General features: G+C 46.6%; 11 protein-coding genes across 11 annotated transcripts; 9 read left to right on the top strand and 2 right to left on the bottom strand.

Moving 5' to 3' along the window:
* Window positions 1–1,176: 1,176 nt before the first annotated feature.
* On the top strand, window positions 1,177–1,389 carry VTP21DRAFT_7264 (uncharacterized protein; the record flags this gene model as incomplete). The annotated part of the gene is made up of 1 exon (XM_069397986.1): window positions 1,177–1,389. One exon carries the CDS (start codon window positions 1,177–1,179, stop codon window positions 1,387–1,389), a length of 213 nt encoding a protein of 70 aa, XP_069255491.1.
* Window positions 1,390–1,577: 188 nt separating this feature from the next.
* Window positions 1,578–4,377, top strand: VTP21DRAFT_7265 (uncharacterized protein; the record flags this gene model as incomplete). The annotated part of the gene is made up of 7 exons (XM_069397987.1): window positions 1,578–1,635; window positions 1,709–1,777; window positions 1,846–1,929; window positions 1,997–2,110; window positions 2,217–2,483; window positions 2,568–4,032; window positions 4,110–4,377. The coding sequence occupies 7 exons, from the start codon at window positions 1,578–1,580 to the stop codon at window positions 4,375–4,377; spliced, it is 2,325 nt and encodes a 774-aa protein (XP_069255492.1).
* Window positions 4,378–5,166: 789 nt separating this feature from the next.
* VTP21DRAFT_7266 (uncharacterized protein) lies at window positions 5,167–5,553 on the top strand (the record flags this gene model as incomplete). Its single annotated transcript, XM_069397988.1, has 2 exons — window positions 5,167–5,219; window positions 5,370–5,553. The coding sequence occupies 2 exons, from the start codon at window positions 5,167–5,169 to the stop codon at window positions 5,551–5,553; spliced, it is 237 nt and encodes a 78-aa protein (XP_069255493.1).
* Window positions 5,554–5,583: 30 nt separating this feature from the next.
* VTP21DRAFT_7267 (uncharacterized protein) lies at window positions 5,584–7,731 on the top strand (the record flags this gene model as incomplete). Its single annotated transcript, XM_069397989.1, has 2 exons — window positions 5,584–5,766; window positions 5,881–7,731. The coding sequence occupies 2 exons, from the start codon at window positions 5,584–5,586 to the stop codon at window positions 7,729–7,731; spliced, it is 2,034 nt and encodes a 677-aa protein (XP_069255494.1).
* A 769-nt stretch (window positions 7,732–8,500) lies between these two features.
* On the top strand, window positions 8,501–9,893 carry VTP21DRAFT_7268 (uncharacterized protein; the record flags this gene model as incomplete). Its single annotated transcript, XM_069397990.1, has 6 exons — window positions 8,501–8,557; window positions 8,639–8,722; window positions 8,822–9,202; window positions 9,271–9,421; window positions 9,501–9,787; window positions 9,852–9,893. The coding sequence occupies 6 exons, from the start codon at window positions 8,501–8,503 to the stop codon at window positions 9,891–9,893; spliced, it is 1,002 nt and encodes a 333-aa protein (XP_069255495.1).
* A 561-nt stretch (window positions 9,894–10,454) lies between these two features.
* VTP21DRAFT_7269 (uncharacterized protein) lies at window positions 10,455–12,245 on the bottom strand (the record flags this gene model as incomplete). Its single annotated transcript, XM_069397991.1, has 1 exon — window positions 10,455–12,245. One exon carries the CDS (start codon window positions 12,243–12,245, stop codon window positions 10,455–10,457), a length of 1,791 nt encoding a protein of 596 aa, XP_069255496.1.
* Window positions 12,246–12,465: 220 nt separating this feature from the next.
* On the top strand, window positions 12,466–14,223 carry VTP21DRAFT_7270 (uncharacterized protein; the record flags this gene model as incomplete). The annotated part of the gene is made up of 7 exons (XM_069397993.1): window positions 12,466–12,604; window positions 12,704–12,894; window positions 12,969–13,011; window positions 13,084–13,206; window positions 13,265–13,538; window positions 13,603–13,979; window positions 14,045–14,223. 7 exons carry the CDS (start codon window positions 12,466–12,468, stop codon window positions 14,221–14,223), a joined length of 1,326 nt encoding a protein of 441 aa, XP_069255497.1.
* A 347-nt stretch (window positions 14,224–14,570) lies between these two features.
* On the bottom strand, window positions 14,571–16,510 carry VTP21DRAFT_7271 (uncharacterized protein; the record flags this gene model as incomplete). Its single annotated transcript, XM_069397994.1, has 8 exons — window positions 14,571–14,646; window positions 14,748–14,857; window positions 14,932–14,985; window positions 15,059–15,881; window positions 15,938–16,064; window positions 16,146–16,224; window positions 16,282–16,345; window positions 16,422–16,510. 8 exons carry the CDS (start codon window positions 16,508–16,510, stop codon window positions 14,571–14,573), a joined length of 1,422 nt encoding a protein of 473 aa, XP_069255498.1.
* A 128-nt stretch (window positions 16,511–16,638) lies between these two features.
* Window positions 16,639–17,507, top strand: VTP21DRAFT_7272 (uncharacterized protein; the record flags this gene model as incomplete). The annotated part of the gene is made up of 5 exons (XM_069397995.1): window positions 16,639–16,657; window positions 16,727–16,821; window positions 16,900–17,060; window positions 17,127–17,214; window positions 17,280–17,507. 5 exons carry the CDS (start codon window positions 16,639–16,641, stop codon window positions 17,505–17,507), a joined length of 591 nt encoding a protein of 196 aa, XP_069255499.1.
* A 40-nt stretch (window positions 17,508–17,547) lies between these two features.
* VTP21DRAFT_7273 (uncharacterized protein) lies at window positions 17,548–19,306 on the top strand (the record flags this gene model as incomplete). Its single annotated transcript, XM_069397996.1, has 8 exons — window positions 17,548–17,612; window positions 18,305–18,374; window positions 18,423–18,528; window positions 18,584–18,712; window positions 18,784–18,833; window positions 18,900–18,924; window positions 18,990–19,079; window positions 19,152–19,306. 8 exons carry the CDS (start codon window positions 17,548–17,550, stop codon window positions 19,304–19,306), a joined length of 690 nt encoding a protein of 229 aa, XP_069255500.1.
* An 866-nt stretch (window positions 19,307–20,172) lies between these two features.
* On the top strand, window positions 20,173–21,416 carry VTP21DRAFT_7274 (uncharacterized protein; the record flags this gene model as incomplete). The annotated part of the gene is made up of 8 exons (XM_069397997.1): window positions 20,173–20,282; window positions 20,348–20,408; window positions 20,466–20,571; window positions 20,634–20,762; window positions 20,819–20,868; window positions 20,940–20,964; window positions 21,033–21,122; window positions 21,193–21,416. 8 exons carry the CDS (start codon window positions 20,173–20,175, stop codon window positions 21,414–21,416), a joined length of 795 nt encoding a protein of 264 aa, XP_069255501.1.
* Window positions 21,417–21,495: the final 79 nt, after the last annotated feature.

Raw genomic sequence — 21,495 nt, forward strand, 5'->3', positions numbered from 1 at the left:
GCAGAAAGGAGTATATGGAAAGGTGCAGATGATCTAGTTGAGTCCGAACACCCGGCCATCCGGAGCTTCAGCCACCTGGCTCCATTAGGTATGGCCGAGATGCTTCCTCTCTTCCCCCCTCTCCTCCGATATTAGTAATCTTGTCAAGTCATTGCGCATGGAGTCTTCTCTTCACGAGGCTAAAAAAAATCCTACTCAATCTGCGATGCTTGAATATCCTATATGCAAGGAAATGCTAGAGGCCTAAAAGCTATGGGAAAGAAAAAGGGAGGAATTTTGACACTTATTCTAATCTAACACGATCTGGTATATCCTTGTGATACGAGAGTACAGGCACGCTTGTTCCATCCTTCTCGATACAGATATCGGAAACGATATACTTGTTTTGCGCCGAGAGTGTATAAGTGGTTGATATCTGGAATCCGGGGATCGAGGAAACACTACAAATCCCAGCACCTTCCTCCATCGTCATATCGTACTCCCCAACGAAGCCACATTGTGTAACGGACAAGCAGCTCTTCCCAACAGATAAAGGGGGCTGAATAGCGAGCGCAGAATGAATCCGGTCTATACATTGGAAGCTGGCGAAGATGAGAATCGTATGAAATATGAAAAACTACGAGCTTCTACTAGGTGCTCAGCATGTTTGTCGGTCAGTGTGGTGGAAGTTAAAATACCCTCAAGGTCGATGGGCATGCAGTCTCTGTGAATGGCCCTATCTTATTTGGAGCTTTATTGTTATCGACTTTGAAGAGTCGGTAGAGGATGGGTGGAGTATTCTTGTTAGAGAGAGGTGCGAGGAATTGAGGTTGAGCGGATCGAAGTGGCTGAGCAATGTCCATGTGCAAAGACACCGCATCTATTTTTGGGACGGAGATGGAGCCAGAATGGAATCAAAAATCAATTATTGCTTAACCACTCAATCCATTTCCGCCGATGCGTTGGCAGATCCGAGCGCCCATATATGTTCGAATGGGATCGCGTGGATTTGAACAGAGGGCCGAAAGGCCGGAGAGGCTTCATTCGTCCGGTAAGACAGAGAGAGCCGCTCTCTTCTTCCGCAGCTTTGAGTCTTATTTGCTCAGCCGAGCAGAGGATTGGGAGAGGGGCACGCCGGGAGGGATGGACCAAGAGTGGCCTAGTTAGAGTTCACCGATCTCCACGCATCGAAATATCATGCAATGGGGTTTGCAGCCTATCTTCTCGAAACGATCACGTTTCGAGGGCAACGGACAGATAGCGCGTGCGGCTGGGGGCAAAGCCTGTTTTGACATTGTTCTCGAAAAAGAAGGGACGGGAATGCAAGTGCTGGCCACGGCCATAGAGCAGGGAGGGAAAAATCCAGTGGCGTTCCTTGATTTCGATTTCCCTATTTTGGCAGACGTCTAGAAACTGCCAAGTTCCAATCCTCTTTCCCCACCTGCTTCTAGGTATTTAGGATTGGACTGGTTTTTTTATCTCGCTCTCATTCCGACTTCGTTCATGGCATCCATTCGACGCTAGAGCCGAATGCGACAAGTCTACCTCTGTTGGATAACAAGCCACCTCTACATTCTTCAGGATAAAAAGAACAGGAAATGAAAATTAAAGGATCGACAGAGGAATCGATGGCTCCTCCAACGGCGCCCCCCATCAGTAAATAAATCCTGCAGCTCGAGCATGAAAAATGGTCGGATGCATCAATTAATGTTTTTTTTAACTTGAATAGAGAGAGTTCTCTTCTTCGTGCATGGGATGGGCCAGCAGTACGAAAAGCTGGGCAATCTACCTCATCATGGTATGTCTCAGATGCGATGGTGTGCTATTTTTGGCAATGGAAAGTCATTAACATCTTTCCGTTCATAGTTGAGACGCTACAGCAAAACATCGACGACATGCTGCGCACCCTCTACCCCCATCCCGACAATTTTGTTAAAGTTATACCCATAGGTAACATTCCGCGGCTGATGGGCGGCTGATGATGTTCTATGCTTAGCATCTCTTCTTTCCACTCTAGAATGGCACAGCGGCTTACATAAGTTGGTGGACCATAAGATCGAAAAGTCTACACTAAAGACGGTCCCAAAAGTGCGCCTCCTCGCGAATGAGTGGATTTCGGATGTAATTTACTGTGAGTAAAACATTAACTTGAGTTCATGGCCTTTGTGCTACCTGAGCAATGTTTGCAAACGCGATGCATTACTCTAACTATCTATTTCTTCTATGTGTTTCAAAAGACTTTACGAATGAGTATGGGCAGGTCATGGTTGATATTATTTGTAAGCAGCTCAACGAAAAGTACGCCGAGTTCCTTGCCGAAAACCCCGACTTCGAGACAAGTGGTGGCGAGGCGTCGGTCATCTGTTTTTCGCTCGGCGGGATACTCATGTATGACATACTCGCGCACCAAGTCCAAGACGTACAGACGGGGGGGAAGTATCCCCACCGGGTTCCCAAGTTGGACTTCAAAATAAAACACCTCTTCACTTGTGGTAGCCCTGTGGGTAAGTCACCTGCCATTGCCTTCCTCGCTTCCATTCCCTGAAGAGCCCCTTACCCCTGACTTCTTTTACTCTTTTTCCGTTTAGCCGCCGTCATCGTCATGCGCAGCCAAGAAATGAAAGAATACCCGCTTCCCGATTACTGCCGTTTGCACAACATCTTCCACCCCTATGACCCCCTCGGATACCGGACAGAGCCGCTCATCGACGACCTCTATACCCAAGTGCCTCCCGTCGTTATCGAGCGCACCAAACGGAAGCGTATTCTCCCCAAGGGCGTGCTTCCGTCTCTGGGTCTGCCGTCGCTTACCACGCTGGGCTCGACTTCGCTCCTCGTCAAGGCAAAGGGCTTGTTTTATCGAAAGTCGGTGTCACAGCAGGAGGGGTTCTTTCTGGAAGAGATGGGGGAATACCGCTACAGTGCCGATCGCCGTGCCCAAAAGCACATGCAATTGCGCCGGCAGAAGAGTGCCGACTCTCTTCTTCTCGTCCAAAATGGGCTATCCGCCCATCATAACGATGTCATCTCTGGCAGTGGGGATGCCGAGCCGACCCCAGAGGATATCCAGCATTTAAGCGTCAACGTGAAGCTGGATATCACAGAGACTCGAAGACAGTCTGGATTGTACCTCCGACGGTCTCAGTCCGTTGTCTCCCTGGAGATGGTGGAGGAGGGAGGGGATGAAGCCGATTCGGGCCTAATGATACCCGGTGCGAGCAAAAAGGAGCAGCAGCCATTGCCGGGGGTTTCGCCCTTGCAAATAGTACCTAACGGCAACATGAGTAGTCCGAGTCTTCCGCCGGAGCATGACAGCGAAGACACATGGTCTCCAGAGGACTCTTCTTATGCGAGTGACACCGTTAAGCGGCACGCCCAGAAGGAAGAGCTCAGCATAAGGAAGAAGCTGATGAAATTTGCAATGAGTTCAAGGGGTTTGTCCAACCCCTTTCAATCGAGACCCGAATCCCCCCCCACTTCCTCAGCCTCTTCCTATAGTTCCAGTGACGGAGCTCGAGATAGGACCGAGAGGCAGTCGAGGCTGATGGACGTGGCTGGTTCTGTGGCGAAGGCCGCCCTTTCCACCCTGTCTGTGGTTGGTGGATTTGGGGTGGAGCCTGCTGCCTTCGAAAAACACTCGCATGCTTCTCAGTACGAGAATGAAAAGATGGCAAAGGCCTGGCAGGGCAAGGGGGAGGAGGAGGAAGTGGAGAGGGAGGAAGTGGAGAGGGAGGGAGTGGTGATTGATAAGGAAAAGACGAAGGTGGATGGAAAGACTGGCGAGAAAAAAAAGGAGGAAAGGGGCAAGAAGGAGAAGAAAGAGGAGCGAAAAGAGATGCACGAAGGCGAATCTCCGCAAAATAAATCGGATAGTGCTTCCAATGCTGAATCCACTTCGGATACGAGCCCGGGTCGATCCGACTCTCCCAAACTCGACGATCCCGGTACGGTTCGGCCACGCATGGACTACGTGCTGACGGAAACGCTACTTGACAACTACGCGAACGAGTGGATCGTGGCCATCAAAAGCCACTTCCGGTATTGGGCAAACAGGTAGCTTAGTGCATCCGCCGATGAATGTGTGTCGATTTATTGCTTACTCTTTTCCTCTCTTTCTTTTCCCTCTAAAGAGATGTGGTGCTCCATGTTTTGCGGACTTGGTGTTGCGACGGGAAGCATGGAAACGGAGAGATGGAGAGAGGCCAAGGGCCCGCCCACGAGACTCTGGGCGTGGGCAATGGGAAAGGGGAGGAGCACTTGAACGAGATAGACTCGGATGAGTATTCATCGGATAACGAGTCTGTAGAGTTCTTTAGCCCGCAGGAATTCTTCACGCCTATCGACAATGCTGAGATCGAGAAGGTGCTGGACGAATTTTCCCTGGGAGAGAGGGCTTGACACCGCACTTAACTCACGTCTAGACCACCCAAGAATCCTTATTTCATTATATGTTGTCACGTCTACTATATCTCCTAATATACTCTCCCTTCTCTATTTGGTTACCGGACTTTTTCCTTTTTGTTTGTACTGTATAAGTATATTTTGCCATTTCTTTTTATTTTAAATTCTCTTGACCCAATGACACGATATCTTATCCTATTCAATATGATGTTCTATTTTTCTATTTAAACCTTATTCTTGATTTGGCGACCCCCTGGACGACCTTGATTCCTATTCTCTCTGGGACTCTCCCCCGAGGCCAGGTAATAAATGGTGTATCGGAGCTCTGCATAGTATGCCATCCCATGCTCTCTGTATGAGGGCCGCTCTTCGGTTTTCCCTCCCGGGGGGCACCGCATTCGGGTATCGCCTCTCCGATGTGAAATTCACATGCATGTAGCTAGGAGGGTGCAGGGGCCGCTAGTGTATGAAGGGTGCATCTATAGATGCTTTTTAATTTAGAGAAGGCCTACGCTCAGCGAGATATCTCGATGGGAGAGGCGTCCATAGGCCCTTGGCGCTACATGCGGATAGCTTGCTAGCGAAGCCGATGCGCGCTTTGACCTCTTCCTGGCCCTGGGCTCGTGCGCGCGCCGGGCAATAATGCACGAGGGACATTGCCCCGGCTGTTATGGCGCCCCGTCTCCAGAAAATGAGGCTTGGGCCGATTCGCCTCCCGGCCTAACTTAGTCGAGCGACGGGCTAATATGTCACCGTCCCCTCTTCCAATTCCAACGCTTGGTCCCCATGCAGCCAATCAGCGCACAGCATCTCGGCAGGGGATTGGGCGAAAATTTTAGGTAGGTTCTGATTTCGTTTATTTTTCAGGAGGATTTTGGATTCTGCGCTCTTTGTCCTTGGCTCTTTCGCGTTCTCCTTCCCCCAACAATCAAGAGAGCCGCCGAGAGGGAGAAAAGAAGACAAGAAAATCCGAAAACGAGAAAATAAAGGGTCTGCGGTCTTTGGAGTCTCACGATTGCTCTGAAGAGAGTACCGCCCTTTGTTTCTTCATCCCCCTCTTCTTCTTCTTGTTTTCTTTTTTTCTTGTTGAATTTTGCTTCAGCTGGAATCTCTTTTCTTTTTTCGTCTCTTCTCTTTCAACCTATCCACTCCTTTATCTTTTTTTTTGTTTAAGTCTTGAAAGAAAGAGGTGTAGAGCAAATCATGACACGCGCGGTTCACAAGTTTGCTAATCCGATCACGAAGGCCCTCGATCTCACAAAGAAATCGGCGGTGGGAAGTAACGAGATTTTTCCTATTGCTTCTTTGAGGGTCAAGGCCGATATCACATGGGTGCCGGAGCAAGTTCGTATCGCAGTAGTAGACGTGTCAACCACGAAGACTATGGTGAGTTTTATTCCCTTTGCAAAGACATTTTCTTTTCCCCCCCCAAAGCTGGAAATGCATTGTTTTTAATGATAATTTTTTGCTCTTCTCCCCCTTGCTTTACGACTATTCAAGCTCTTCAACGTTATGATCGAAGATGAGAAGCAGGTCGCCTCTCTTACGCGAGGAATTCCTGACTTCGTGCAGCTTGATAAGAATCTGCAGAGGTTGCCGATCAAATCGCGTCCCAACCTCCCCAACTTGGAGGCCGATCGCCGCCGCTCGTTCCTCTTCAGCAATCTGTTCCCATTCAGTACTAGCAAAAAGACAGTTGCTGAGAAGCTGGGAATCTACTTGCAGAAAGTGATGACCACCGAGTTGCTGGCGCTGGACTGCGTCAAAGATTTCTTCTACCCCCGAATTGAGGATTCTTATCTTGTTCGCGATGAAGCCATTTTGGAGAAGCATCAGCAGCAGCAGTGCCCAAAGCCGGAGGCCGCCGAGGACGAGGCTGCGTGTAGTATCCCGATCAAACGAAGCCGAGACTCCTTCACCCTGCGCGAGGTTCAAATGGGCGACTTTGACCTGATCAAGGTGCTTGGCAAAGGATGCATGGGCAAAGTGCTGTTGGTGCGGGATCCCGAGGGCCAGCTGCGCGCGCTCAAGGCCATCAACAAGGACTGGGTGGTGCTGCAGCGCGAGATTGAGCATACCAAGACGGAGCGCGATATTCTTGCGGCCGTGGCCCGCACCCAACACCCCTTTCTGATGCGTCTGTTTCATGCATTCCAGACGAACGAGCACTTGGTGTTGGTGATGCAGTATTACCCCGGAGGTGATATTGCCTCACAGCTAGCTCGGTGGTATAAGTTTGACCCGGAGCGCGCCCGCCTGTACGCTGCCGAGATTGTGTTGGGGCTCGAAGAGCTCCATCGCCTGGGCGTCGTCTACCGGGACCTCAAGCCGGAGAACATCCTCATCGGCGAGGATGGGCACCTTGTGCTCACCGACTTCGGCCTGTCCAAGAAGTTTAGCTCGGAGGAGATGGCCGCCGCGGGCGAGAACGACCTGAAGACCAGCACTTTCTGCGGCACGGCCGAGTACCTGGCTCCCGAGCTGCTGCGTGCCGAAGAATACGACTTCTCCGTCGATTGGTGGAGCCTGGGCACGCTGCTCTACGAGATGCTGACGGGCTACACCCCCTTCTGGGCCGACACGCAGCAGGATATGTTCACGAGGGTGCTTGAGGACGATGTAGAATTCCCCGCCGACTTCGACGAGGATGCCGCCGACCTCATCTGGGGCTTGTTGCAGCGCGATCCCGCCAAGCGGCTGGGCTCCGCCGAGGGTGCCGCCGCCATTAAGGCGCACCCCTATTTCGCGAGCTTGGATTGGGAAGCGGTGCGTGCGAAGCGTGTCGCGGCTCCGTATGTGCCCGAGCTTTCCGGCGAACTCGACTTCTCGCACTTTGATGAGTGCTTCCTCGAGATGGAGGCGTGTCTGTCGCCTCCCGAGCACGACTTGAGCGAGGATCTGCGGGAAGTGTTCGCCGACTATGCGTTTAATGAGACGTTGGCCGTCTGTGAGGCCAGGGCCAGGGTGGCCGAATCGGTGGTCGAGAAGCCGGTCCATCGTCCGAAGAAGCGTCGCGCTGCCGAATTGGACGAGGAGTGCGAGGCGAAGGACGAAGTGGCGCAAGGGGACACCAGGCCCGTCAAGCGACGCCATCTCTCCCCTCTGCCCCCGAACATCGGAAATAGGGGCAGGAAGACGGAGGGGGGCGAGAAAGACAAGGCGGAGAAGAGGGAGTTCTTGCTCCGCATCTGTGATCTAAGCGATTCGAAGCAACTCGTTTGCGAGACGCCGGTTAAAGTGGAGGGAAAGAGAGTGGAGTCGGTGAAGCCGAATAAGAAGAAGGGAGAGCTCACCAAAGAGAAGAAGATTACCTCAGTGAATTACCGCATTGCAGCCACGATTCGCTGTTAACACGCATTGCATGTCCATTTGAACGTCACCGCGAGAGATTCGGAACAGCATCGAAAAAAATATATATCTCTATTCTTTCTAGTTTGGTTGTTTTATTTTTCTAGACCATACATCGTGGAGATGTTTTCCCCTCTCATGTCAACTAGAGTCATTCTCCCTATATAGACGTTTTTTTTATCTCTATTTAGTTCATCAAGGTAAACTTCTCTCTTATTTTTTGATTTTCCCCTTACCCGAGCTCCTCCTTACTTATCCCTATACAGCCCAGAACTGGCCTTCCTTTCCTTACTTTTAGCCTTTAGTCTTTCTCTATCCCACTCCTTATACTCTTAGAAATATTCCTGCCCATTCATTTCCCTAGTAGTTTGTGCTTGTCCTTCCCCTTCCCTCTCCCACCTTACCCTCTAGTCTCTTGCCGGCAGAGCTGGAATGGATCCGGTGTGCCTCACCTATTGCCATGCGTGCCCATCCTACATCTGATTACGTTCTTTATCCTCTATCCATTAAGATGCCTCCTTTTGAATGGATGGTTATTGCATGCTACTTTTTCTATATATACATACATATATATATATCGTGTGTGTGCACAGAGCATTTTCCACTCTAGTATGCTATCTTCCCTTTTTTTTCTCATTTTTACTTTCTCCTTATTATTCCCTTATAATCCTCTTTATATTTCTATATTGACCATCACTATATTATTTTTCTTGAGCTGATATTGTTTTAAATCGCTCCTCTTTAGCACTTTTTTCTTTTTTTTTTTCATATTATGCTACTGAGAAGGGATTGTTCGGAAAATAAAGAGGTTTCATTAGTAGAGATTCAAGTAGGTTAGGTTAGCTGAAACTATTTTTTTTTTCCAACCGAACTCCTTGCCCCTTATTTTGATACGTTAGAGCTCCAGTAGATTAACACCATGATGGATTTAGACGAGCCGCTTGGCCGAAAGGGACAATTCCGAACCAGAAGAACAATACTGACAGTCGATCCTGTAAGCATTTAGGCTTGATCAATATTTCTTTTTGATCATCGACCACCATATGGGAAAAGGAGAGGCGGCTTGATCACTGACGATTGAACCCAATTTTAGGAGAAAACACGCGGCGATTTGAATCAGCCTTGGAAGCATGATCTCTTCGATGCATCCAACGGCAAGTCGAAGGTGCATCGTACCCAGAATGTTATAATCAAAAAGGCAATCTCGCAGGCCATGCCTCTGACCAAGCGGATTGGGCGTGCAGAGGGTTTGCTAACACGGAAGATGAGGCAGACGTTGGCTCAGACAGCAAGGGCAGAGGCACAAAATCAATCAGGCGAGAAGCAGTTGGTGGCAGGGTCCATCAAAGGCTCTGCGACGATGCTGGCGCGACAGCGGCTGACTGGCGGGTTCTCGATCAAGGGAGAAGCATCTGGGCCAGCAACAATAGTGGTCAGTAATCTGGAGAGTGGCACAAGTGCAGACGATATCAGGGTAATGGAGATGGCTAGATCTGAGCTCATATTAGTCCAGATGGACTGATCTCCACTTCCATTTCTTAGGTGGTGTTTTCTCAGTTTGGGCGAATCTTGTCGTGCAGCGTGGTTTCTACTCACGGCCTGCGTGGAAGTTTTAACACTGCGGAAATCGAGTATGAGTCGCGGCAGAGTGCAATGGAGGCGATCAAGAAATACAACAACGCTATTGCCGACAGTAAGTGGAGCTGGCTAGTGACCCGTTTTTATCCCCAGGCACACTCACTGACCTCCCCCTCCCCCTTCCTATTTCCCAGATCGTGTCCTCAAGGTGGAGCTTCAGTCGCAAACTTCTGACGATAGTTTCACCGACTACGTCCCAAATCCTCGCCCACCCTCTCAAAATGTTCTTTCCCAGCCCCTCTCTTCGCGCCCCATCATCACCACCTCCTCCCGGTTACGCAATACCGGCAAAATGTACTCAGACCAGCTGGAGGAGCAAACGACGCGAATCCCCCCCACACAATCGGATGACACGGGCCGATCGCCACGGGTTGGTATCACCGGGGCGGCCAGATCGATAATTACTCGACGAGTTGGGGGTGTAAGCGGGAATAGCGAAAGAAAACCGACTTTTTCGGTTAGGTTTTAACTTTTTGTTTATATAGTTTCGTTTCAAGGATGATGCTGGAAATCCCAGCTATTTTTAGTTTTTTATCCATTGTGGTCTTGCACCAATATTTCCCCTTCCCTCTCCTATTTTTCTCTTCTTCTACCTCTTCTCCTAAGTCTTTTTTTTATTTTAAATTACTGTGAATAGTAAGCGAATATCTCTATCTTAAGGGTATGAGACTGTTTTGATTTCCATTCTTTATGCATCCACCAAAACTGCAATGAATGAGGCTGCAATGTGGACGTCTCATTAGCACTTACTCGTGAACCAAATTCAAAGAAGTAGGAATATGAGAAAATCAGTAGGAAAAAAAGGTATTATTCCAATTTCAAGTACGCGTAAAACGAACGAAAAGGGTCAAACAAATAGAACAGGCAAAATCAATTAAAACAAACCTAAATAAAGCGCGGAAATATATATATATATATAAGAAATAGGGAAAGTATTTTTCTATATAGAAAAGGAGGGGGATTATGTTCGCATAGAATCATATAAAAGGGAAATGGTATTTCGATAGATATATGGTTTGGTTATGGAAAATAACAATTATACCAATGGATATCGCTTAGGAGTATACATGCTCGCACTTACAGGCCCCTCACGGCTCCAACACGCCCCATGCTCTTAAAAATCCCGCATTGATAACAAAGAGAAAGAGAATGGTCCCGATCCAAAAGAGCTTCTGGTCCCAGGTCAGCTCGCCAAATGGAAGGGTGGGGGTTGACGGGGCATAGACGGGAGAGGCGGGCTGACCATTCACTTTGAGGGCGGGCGGGTAAGTCGACTCCCACTTCGGATGACCGGGGAGCTCGACTTGTGAATCATGTAATCGAGCGAAGACGGCGGGAGGAGCATAGGTCTCCTCCAGGAAGTCGGGGGGCAGAGGGGCAAGGAGTGAAGTCTCGAGCAACCCTTGAGCAGTTGGGGAGCCTTTAGGGATTGGAGGAGAGGCATCGACCAGCTGACGTCCGGCATGGGTTGTCATCTCATGCACGGTCGACTGAAGCCTTTCCACTTGTGCCGCTAAAGTCATAATCTTGTCGCGTGCCTTGACGATCAACATATCATTGGGGATATTATCCCCGTCGATGTTGCCAGTTTCTTGGGTTGATTTGACTGGACTTGAGGCGGCAGTGGAGGGAACCGAGGTCAGAGTAAGGAGGTCGGTAAGTGCGAGGAGTTCCTGCCGAGCCATCTGGAACTCAGGATTGACATCGGCACCAGAAAATTCCTTATGCCCCCCTATGGATTCTGAGGTCGCAGGCTTCGGGTCTAAAGGCACGTTCCCGCCAGATTTTTTCTCAAGCAACTCCGGACGGTTCACGTCGCCATGCTTCGCAGTGCCATTTTGGGCGGTGGGGTCGGACGGCCTGTCACCACTAGGTTTGGCAGTTTGTGTGTCTTTCCTTTTCTGAGAATGGGGCTCTTCCTCACTGCTCATACCGAAAGGGTACACCTCTTCCCAAATGGCCTTGACAATGACATCCTCGTGTTCCTTAAGCGCAACAACCAGTCGGTCTCTTTCCCGCGTGAACACACGCCTAAGCCTCTCGAGTCTCCAGCTCAGGTTCTCTACGTGTTGGCCCAAATTCTCGAGCTCCTCATTTTTTTTGGAAAGCAGCTGCCGATACAACTTGATAACGGTTGCTTGCTGCCGATTGCGTTTCTCTTTTGTGTTGTACATGTCGCGCAGCGCTCGGAGTTCCTCCTCTCTGGCTGCCAGGGCATCACGATAGTGATGAGAGCGGTTCAGATCCTCGGAGCTGTGGTCACGGCGCATGTGGACACGGCTGGATTTTGTTTTTGTTTCAGGGCTGAGGCTCCGTCTGCGCCGTGAAGCGGCTAGGGGAGGGAATTTCTCTTCAAGCTCGCGCAGGCCAATGCCTCGCTCGCTCAATAAGCGATGAAGTTCCTTTTCCACAGCCTGGGTTTCTCGTTCGAGGGACGAGGCTCTAAGGCCGATTTCAGGAGAGGATTTCACAGTGAAAAGCGAGGGTCTTCTTTTGATTTCCGAAGCGAATCTCTCCTGTACATTCTCCTCCTCTACCTTCTCAGCTAATTCCTTGGATTCTTCCTCGTCATCTGGTAATGACTCCAGCCGCGCCTCAGTCAGGGCGCCATTTTCGTCGGCCGGCATTTCGCCTAGAATAATCGCGCCCGAGGGTATGGGTGGGTGTATTGAGTGATGGTGATGGAGGGGATCGGCGGGATGGGCCGCAAGGGGGGGCGGAGGTGGAGGGGCGCCAGGGACAAAAAAAGGAGGCGTCGGATAGGGAGGAAGGCTGTGGTGGTGATGGGGGAAGTATCCCGGCGGGGAGGGGGGGTAGAAAGCCTGGTCAACACGCATGAACCAGTGGCGACGCCCTTGCCTCGTATAAGAGGAATCCATTGCGGCTATAGATCTGAAGGTTATGTTTCTTCTCGAACCTAAAATCAAAGTAGAAATTAGGGTGACGTTTGCAAGTAACATTAGAGATCTTAAATTTTTGGGTGGGGGAGGCAAATTTATTTTCCCTTCCTTTTTCTTTCTCGTCCAGCATTTCTTGCCTCCACGTATTCTATTGTATTATATTAGTCATTCCACGCAATATTGACGTGATAGAAACGCGATGGAAAAGGTTCCTACGGAAGAAATCCCGATACTAGATGCTCTGGTCGCTATCCGACATCGCCTTTCGGCAATGAAACGTGATCGCGACTCCTATATCCGGACATCGGACGTGCTCTCCGTGTATGACGCCGTACTGGGTTGGTATTCTCCCTCTGGGCCCACAGCCCATTTTGACTGGCTCGTGTTTACCCTGTATGTTAATACGGTCTTTTGTGCCTCTTCTTTTGTCCCTGCAGCCCAGGTTCAGCGACTCTATGATGTTCGCCACTCTTGTTTATCTTCCGAGACAACGGAGGAGAAATTAAGCAAAAAGAACCGCACCGATGACGTTCTTGACGATGTAATCCAACTACTCTCCTTGTTTTTCATGGCCGTGGGAAAAAATCGCGAGTCGCCTGCTACTTACGTGCAATTGGTTACAATCAAAGTAGGACCTACATTTGGCGTCTTTTTCTTCCTTTTGCATCCAATTAAGGTTTCGCTTCGTTTAAAACATTATAGCAATTCTTGGGTTACGTGAAGGAAAGGGCAAGGTATACGAAAGGTAATTACACTAGATATTTTTAATTTTCTTTTTCTCTGTGATTACCGGCTGAATTGCAATAATATTGCGTAGAGGATCTAGAGCCTTATCGGAAAAGGCTGCAAGAACTAGATAGTATTATAAAAGCAGACGAAAAGAAAGAAGAAACCCCTGAGCTCTTTATCAAGCTGATACGGAGCAGATACGCCCAATGCGGTATGCTGGTGTATCAGATACATTCACATTGTACCAGTGTTAATGGTTATTGGTGTAGATAAACTCTTATCCGAACTCGAGCAATCTCTTGATTCAATCAGCCCAGAGCTCCTACCCCTTCGCACTCGCCTTATTGATCTTCGCCGCCACCTTGCTCTGTTTGCCGTACGAGGTGACTGCACCGCAGACGACATTAAGCCAATTCAAGCGAAACTTCGTGAAATTGATTCTTCGAGGGTGGACGGTAAATTCCTGGGACCGGATGGCTCAGTTCCTGCGGGACAAGCCGTTGTAGTGGGCCTTCTAGAGGAATGCTTTGAGGAGTCACACAAGTATGTCTACTTTACAAAGCCGTGCCAGGACTTTTTTATTTTAACTGATCATGTTATAATCTAGCCTGTTGGCATTCCAGGGCGATTTAGATTACTCGCTTCGGCCCGTCGGCGAACGCCTAATGGATATAAAGACGCAGCTTGACCGACTTCTCTTGACCCATCGATGGACCCTACGAGAAACCGATCTTTGGACTTACCAACAGCAACTTGCCGAGATCAACTCGATGAGGAAGGACGGGAAATTCCTCGACTCCTCCGGCCAGCCAGCTAGAGGTCAGGCGTTGCTAAACTATTTATTGTCGAAGTGCTATCATTTGATACACAGGCTGCTATCGTCAAGCGAGCCGGTCGCCGAACCGCTTGTTCCAATCCACAACCAGCTCTTAACAGTAAGAGGGTGTCTTTTAGAAGTGAAGAAATGGGGCGGGCCATTTACTGGTATGCGTTTCTCTTTGTCCCTCCTTTCTCCTGTGAATTCTCCTTACGTATATATATACACATAGCTCGCGAACTCTATCCTTACCAGATGAAACTCGCAAGTATAGACAACATGCGAACAGATGGAAAATTCCTCGATCCGGATGGAAACGTACCCGAGGGTCAGGCAATTTGTATGGCCCTTCTAAACGAGTGCTATGACACGCTCTACGAACTAAGATCTAATGTGGTAGAGGAAGAGTGAAGGGTTCAGTGTACCTTACTTGTTTTTCGTTTGTTTTTTTTGTACAATGCATACCATTTTGTAACGCTTTATTTATACATATATACAACCCACTTTTCCTTTTTCTTTTGTCCATTTCTAGTTTCCATAGTAGATGATGAATGGTTCACTTAGCCGTTTTTTTCCGCTTTTCCTCTTATCGTTCATAAATTCATATTCACTTTTTTTTCTCCAAAGCAATCTAATCCATATTTTGAAGTAAGCGATTGTATTATCATTACACATGCGAGGGGAGGGGGGGGGGATGAGACATGCCGCTTTGTATATTATCAGAGCTATTTTGTAATCTAAGATAGCTGAACTCTAGACTAGACTCTCTTCCCATCCCTTTCGTCCGGTTGAAAAAATCTTCGGAATGTGCTCAACGGCGTGTTGATTATTGCGCTAATGTCAGGGTGCAAGGAAAAAATACGGGGCCACATTATTCCACATGTTCAACCAAATTAACCAAACATCTTAGGCCAGGACTGGCGTTGGATAATCACCTAAATACTGAGGACCCACGCTGCAAATGCTGAGGCTCAGGGGTGGAGGTATACTGGAGCCGCCGGCGCTTGTGGCGTTCCAGATAGGGATCATATTCCGGCTCACCGCTCTAGTTTAAGAAACAGCAAAATGGAGAAACGTCAGCGGGAGATAGAGTATACTAAGGGAAGCGAGCAAGCCTACCCTCGATGATCCGGCCATCGCATATTCGCCCTCTATTTCGGCAGAGCGCCGGTACTACAGTATGGTGTATTAAATAGAAATCAATATTTGAAAAGTTTGTTTCTTTGGATCCCTGAAGCAGTATTACCATTCGACTGGTCCTTTGTGGTGCATAATGCGGCTCTACAGAACTGAATCTGGCCACGGGCTGATCAATGGCTTGAAACCTCCTCTCATTTTCGCTTGGGATTCCATGCAATAATTCACGCTGATGGCCAGCTCCTCTTATGTCTATGACCTCGGATTCGGCTCTTGTGTTGCTTCTCATTTCTTCTCCCAGTCTAGCTTTCGTGTTCACTTCTCTTTCAAACCCAGCTGGCACCGACGAAAATCTCGTTCGTCTTAACCTAACTTCTCCAGGCCCATTATACTTTGAGGGCATGGGCTTATACTGTTGCATAGGCCGAGTCCTCGAGCCCTCTCGCAGAGCATCGTTGTGCTGGCTATCGATGGCAGAGACCACTCGCCGTACCCTCTGATTGTCAGGCGTCAGATCCCAGATAGCTGGGTAAGTTGGTCGCTCCCGTAGAGAGGCAGAGCGACGGAGCGTCTGCTGCTCAATGCGAGACGCTAGATGAGGATCAAGCTGCTCACGCCCCCAAAAATGGGAGCTATTCTCTGGTAAACTCTTGCTAATCCCATCACGTATTCCAGCAGTATCGATTGGCCTAGCACTTAGCTTTGGAAAAGGGATCGGCTTTGTCCCAGCCATAAATTCCAAATTCCGAGATCGGGTTGCTTTGGAGAGAGGCGAAGTCCGGTGTATAACAGGCACGCTAGAATGTCTGACGGTTGACCTCTGGAATATTGGTGCTGGCTCGTGTACATCCACGTGAGGACGAGTCCGAGGCCTATCTAGAGGTTCAGCACTACGTCGTTTCGGGTGGGGTTCTAAAAACTGGTAGTTTGACCTTGCATAATGGTTATTGAGCGGTAGCGATTCGCGAAAAAAAAAAGAGTAGCTTACATTTTTTCCTTCTGTTTGCGAACAAATTGTAGCTTGAAAAGATATTTGTGGTGTCGCGTGTGGAACGGTGTTTCTTTGCCCGCACGATTGAAAATCCACGTATCCTTTAACCCATATTTTGTTCTTGCTATTAAGATTGGATACAAAAAAGAGAGCGGAATGTAAGAATATTGAATGGGTTGAATTTGATTATGGTCTGCAAACATACTTGCGTGAAGAATATATTGCGTCGATTGGATGACAAGTTTTTCTTCCCATGAAAACTTCACAACAGCAGCTACCACTCTCTAGCATACATTTAAGACCAATTGATATGCCAAGCTATTTCAAACAAGAATACGCACCTGAATCTCTTTCTGTAATTCCAAATTATTATCGTATAGTGCTCGATTAATGAGATCATTTTCGCTATCGACAGAATTTTAGAAAGATTCACAAAAAGTTAGTTGAACATTTTCCTACACGTGAAATCAAAAGGAGGCACCTGTAGAAATCTAGAGCAATCTGTACTGCCTCTGTATCGTTGATTATCAGGATGCGGCGCTCCGGTATTTTGAAGGCCTCGAAAGGCATCTCGGTTATAGAAAATTATACTGGATTTTTTTTTCGAACGCGTCGCGTGGAAAACGAATACGTGGCACAGTTATAGAAGTAAAGAAAATTCAGCTCTCCTCTGCGTTCTTTTCCGTATTCAACCCACAATGCCTGAGACAAAAAGCGGTAATGTCTCCTACATTCCGCACCAGATGAATGACATGAATCTAAGCACATTCTCTCTTTGAAATATAGACACCTCAAAAACATCCGGGAATACTGATGAGATTCGAGTGAGTAAGTGGAATCTATCGGAGCTAAGAATTGCTTGCGATGACCACATTAGCAAGGTAGAATACCCTTTCTTTAGAAAATAAAAATCCACATGTGCAATTTTATTATCTTACTTATCTATGTTGTTATTATAGTACTTGACCGAAAAGTCTGGCTACGTCCAAAACTTTCGTCACGTCGATATCCGTCTGGCTCTTGGCTATATTGCAAGCATCTTAGCTATTTATGCCTTCTATCATGGATATGTGCACTCGTTTGAAGAGTCTAAACTTGTCGCATGGGTTTGCGTTGTGGGGTATGTACATTGCTATTTTCACTTCTTCATCACGAATGATAGATTTCTTAGATGTGTTTCATTTAGGTACGCGGTCCTCAGCTCCGCCTCCATCCTCTACTCTTACTTTGTAGAAAAGCACTGTATCTTTGAGGGAACAAAAAAGGGTGCTAAAGTAAGCAGATTTTGTGATGTTTCAACAAATGGCTCTTGTTTAAGTGTGCTTTACCGTTTCTTTAGACACCTTTCAAACTCTGTATTAATGCGCATCATAAGCGGTACTCTGACGTTTACGAGATTAATGCCACACTGACCAAGTCAAGCGATAATTCAAAGCCTATTAACAACTCCATTTCGCGTTCATTTAGCGCGTGGTTCGATACCGAGGGTCGGCTTGTCGAATCTGCATTGGAGGAGGAGCTAAGAGCACTAGTCGAAAAGTGCGAAGCAGGGCTTCACCAAGAATAAGCCAATACACTATTTTATTTTTGTTTACTTTGGAAAGAAAATGAACGAGATGCGATTTGTTAATTGTTTTGATTTCTTGGATCTACACTATAACAACCTTGCTTGGTAGAGGGAAATGCCATCCAAGATAGCGTTTGAGGAAAAATAAAAAAAATGCAGGCGATGAAAAGGTTTTTATCTGCATGGAAAAGTGAGGTGAATTAGCTAAGAACTATTCATGGATAGGGCCTTTTACGTTCATTGTAAAATGCATATCTCAATACTTTTGAGAAGCTTGCTGAATCGCCTTGAATTCAGCAATGGATTATTGGGTTTACTTCTCCATCCATCAATGTTAAAGTTGGAAGGGCTGGATGAAGTAAAACGGAGAAATAACGTAATTGACTACTAATGATACTGAATACACTCCATTTCAACGTTTTCTAAAAAAAGTGGAAATTTTCATGAAAACCAAGGAAAAAGAATAATGACCTCAAAATCTAAAATGAGGCATGATCCTGGCCCAGTATAAAAGAGGATGGATAAAGAGGGCCGTGTGGTTAGTAAAAGTTCGATTCCAACAACTTCCAGCTATCTAAAGAAAAAACAAATCCTATCCTTTCTTTCTAATACTTCTCTCCTTAAGCAATATGATCTCGAAAGTTTTGATCATTTCTTTCGTTTTACTCAACCTTTCGTCTCTTGTGTTTTCTCACATGGAGATGAGATACCCTGCTCCTCGCCGTAGCAAATATAGCCCGTTTGTATAAATGGCTTTGCCACCGGAAATACGTGTTGATTTTCTTTCGTTATTATAGCTATTATAGAAGCAAAGGCCAGATTGATTATGATATGAACGCTCCTCTTAACCCGAGACAAGTAGCAAATGTCAATTTGGCAAATAACTAAATCTCTAATTTTTTATTTGATATATAGTGGCCATTCCCGTGTCGTGGGTATCCTGTTGGTCCTGCTGAGGTTACTTTCAAGGCTGGGCAGAGTTTACGTGTGATACTCGAAGGGTCTGCAACACATGGAGGAGGTAATATTGATCCTATTCAACTTGATCAACGTTATCTCATTAAGTGTACAATAAGGACACTGCCAGTTTGCCCTCCAATATAACAATGGGCCTTTTGTTGTTTTCGAGACATTCATGGAGCGTTGTCCGCTTGATAAACAGTATACTGTTACTATTCCTTCTACCGCTCCCGCCGGAAACGCAGGTACATAACTGAGATTGTCTCTGTTATTAAAGATTATAAGAGTTTACTGAGAATTATTTTCTTGTTATCAGTGTTTGTATGGACCTGGGTAAATGCCATCGGAAATCGTGAATACTATATGGTCAGTTCGAATTTTCGTAGATGCAGTTTTGCTAAGTCCTTAAAACTTTCCTCCACTTCAATATAGAACTGTGCAGATATTATCATTGAAGGTGCTAGCAGCTTTCTATTAGAGAAATTCCTTTGAATCTCTCTTTTGACTCTCTATTTGAAATAGGGCCATCCAAGTCTTGCTTGAAAGGGAAAGAGCTGGCTGTAGTTAATTACCCAGGCTATCCCACCATTCCTGAATTCTCCCAGGACCCAAGTACGTTGTGGTCTTATCTTTATTCACCTCTGTATTTCCTTGCGATTAAAAATTTGGACTATTTGGATCTAGCCCACGGTCGTAAATACTTTGATAACCGTAAAGATATTGAGGTGTGTGTCGGACGCACTGGAATTGCAGCTGACAAGGGAACGAGGAAATCCAAGCACCATAAGAGGCCGAAGCAGACGCCTACGGCTGAAGGAAACATGTCAATTGAGAATTAGTCCCCTATATTTCCAACGCACTGGTTGCTAAATATGACATATATGTTGCTTGAATAACGAGATATCATTTAGTTAATTATGTTTGCCTTCACAGTTATATTCTTTCCCTTCCTCTCCTATTGTTGTGTCTAGCTATTTTATTTGTGTCAGATGAAGATCAAGCTCTATAATTCCTGAATAAGAGGTTCACTCTTCTCTGTGAATCTGAATAATTGTCTCCGATTAACTCCTTTTTTCGTTACTTGAGGGAGCATTGAGTGAATATTGAGAAAAAGAATTCGTACGTATCTCCATCTCTTTGCAATTGAGGCTAAATTGCCTCACATGATTCATAATTAAATTGCCTATTTGATGCTGGCCACACAACTCAAGATTATCATATTGAATAGCTCCCATATTTCACCTCTATAAAATTCGTGAGATCTATCCTTCTCCGATCAACCTCCCCAATGTAAGCTTTACATAATCATTTTCAACCTGAGTTTACCTTCCCTTGTCACGCGAGATAGGTTTGACAGAAAACAGTTACACCGTAATTATTCTAGGTGTCATCTATCGAAAAATCTTAACTTTAGCATTCTCAAATGATAAAGAGGGCCAATCGAGGTTGGTCGATTATCCCAGCCTCTCTTGTAAATGAAAGTGCGAGAGAAAAGATAAAGTTACTGGGGTTGAAGATCACGCGTCTGCGCATGCCCTCAAATATTCCACCCATCATCGCACAAATTGTTAGAGGATTAATATAAAAGGGCCAGCAGGTGTTTGAAGATGTGCCTACTAACCTATAGTAGAAACCTCTCGCTCATTCTTCATCTTTCTCCTAGACAAACTATCTTCACGCTCCTTAAGATTGTCGTATTAAAGCAATGTTCTCCCACTTGATCCTATTTTCTCTTGCTCTATTGGCACTCTCAACTGCCGTTTTGGCACATATGGAAGTGGCATATCCCCCTCCCCGTCGAAGCAAATATAGCAAGTAGGTTAACATTGGGGTTGTCTCGTGTCTTTAGGTAATAATGGAAATCATTTCCACTTCCGCAGCTACTATAAGAGTATTGGCCAAATTGATTATGATATGAAGAGTCCTTTGAACCCTGACCAGGTAATACATAGCATCTTAATGCAAGATATATACTATGGGTTAAACTTTTCTTGATAGTGGCCCTTCCCTTGCCGTAACTTCCCAGAGGGTCCTGCAGAAACAACACTTAAAGCAGGCTCCAATATTCAGGTGCAAATTGTGGGAACGGCAACCCACAATGGAGGTGAGACCGGAGAATCTCATGAGTACATATTGGATAGTTATAACTGGTGCTATTTGATATAGGGCATTGCCAGTTCGCACTTCAATATCCTGGCTCCGATTTCGTCGTATTCCACACGATTATGGAGGAATGTCCGCTTTCGAAAAATTATACTGTGCCCATTCCCGCCTCCGCACCAGCTGGAAAAGCGAGTAAGTTAACCACTTCTAGGCTCCATCCTACAATCGACACTAAATTCTCTTTAAAGCTTTTGCCTGGACTTGGGTGAATGCGTTGGGGAATAGAGAATATTATATGGTTTGTCCCGTATTGGATTCACAAGCTCTGTGCCCTATGCTTACAGAATCTTTATTTTCGTAATTGAATAGAACTGCGCTGACGTCAATATTGATGGTGGTTGACAAACATGAAATGTTGCAGCATTATCCCCTCAATCCACTAAGTACTTCTTCTTATTATAGGACCCACTAAATCTTGCATGAAAGGGAAGGAGCTTGCCGTTGCTAATTATCCAGGTTATCCAACTATTCCTGAGTTCCATAAGGATCCAAGTGAGTTGTCCAAAATAATATTTTATTTCCATAGCATATTCTCCTAAACTCTGAATTAATTCGGACATAGCTCATGGGCGCAAGTATTTCGACCAACGTAAAGACACACAGGTATGCAACAGTAAGAGCGCTACCAACCAAATCAAAGGGAAATCAACAAAGAAACCAAAGAAAGCCCCCATCTCTCCTGGTACTAGCCCCAAGACTACGAATTCAGTTAAACCCAACAATAGCAAAAAACTCTCCCCAACTGCTATTCGCGGCTTTGGTGGACAAGGACATCGCCACAATTGAGTGAGGGTTACCACTGTGTTTGTAAGTTTATTTTACGCTTTTCAGTAAATAAATACTAGAACCTCTCAATCAGAAATTA

The sequence above is a fragment of the Calcarisporiella thermophila genome (genome assembly GCF_041956535.1).
Source record: "Calcarisporiella thermophila strain CBS 279.70 unplaced genomic scaffold VTP21scaffold_3, whole genome shotgun sequence".
Lineage (NCBI taxonomy): Eukaryota > Fungi > Calcarisporiellomycota > Calcarisporiellomycetes > Calcarisporiellales > Calcarisporiellaceae > Calcarisporiella > Calcarisporiella thermophila.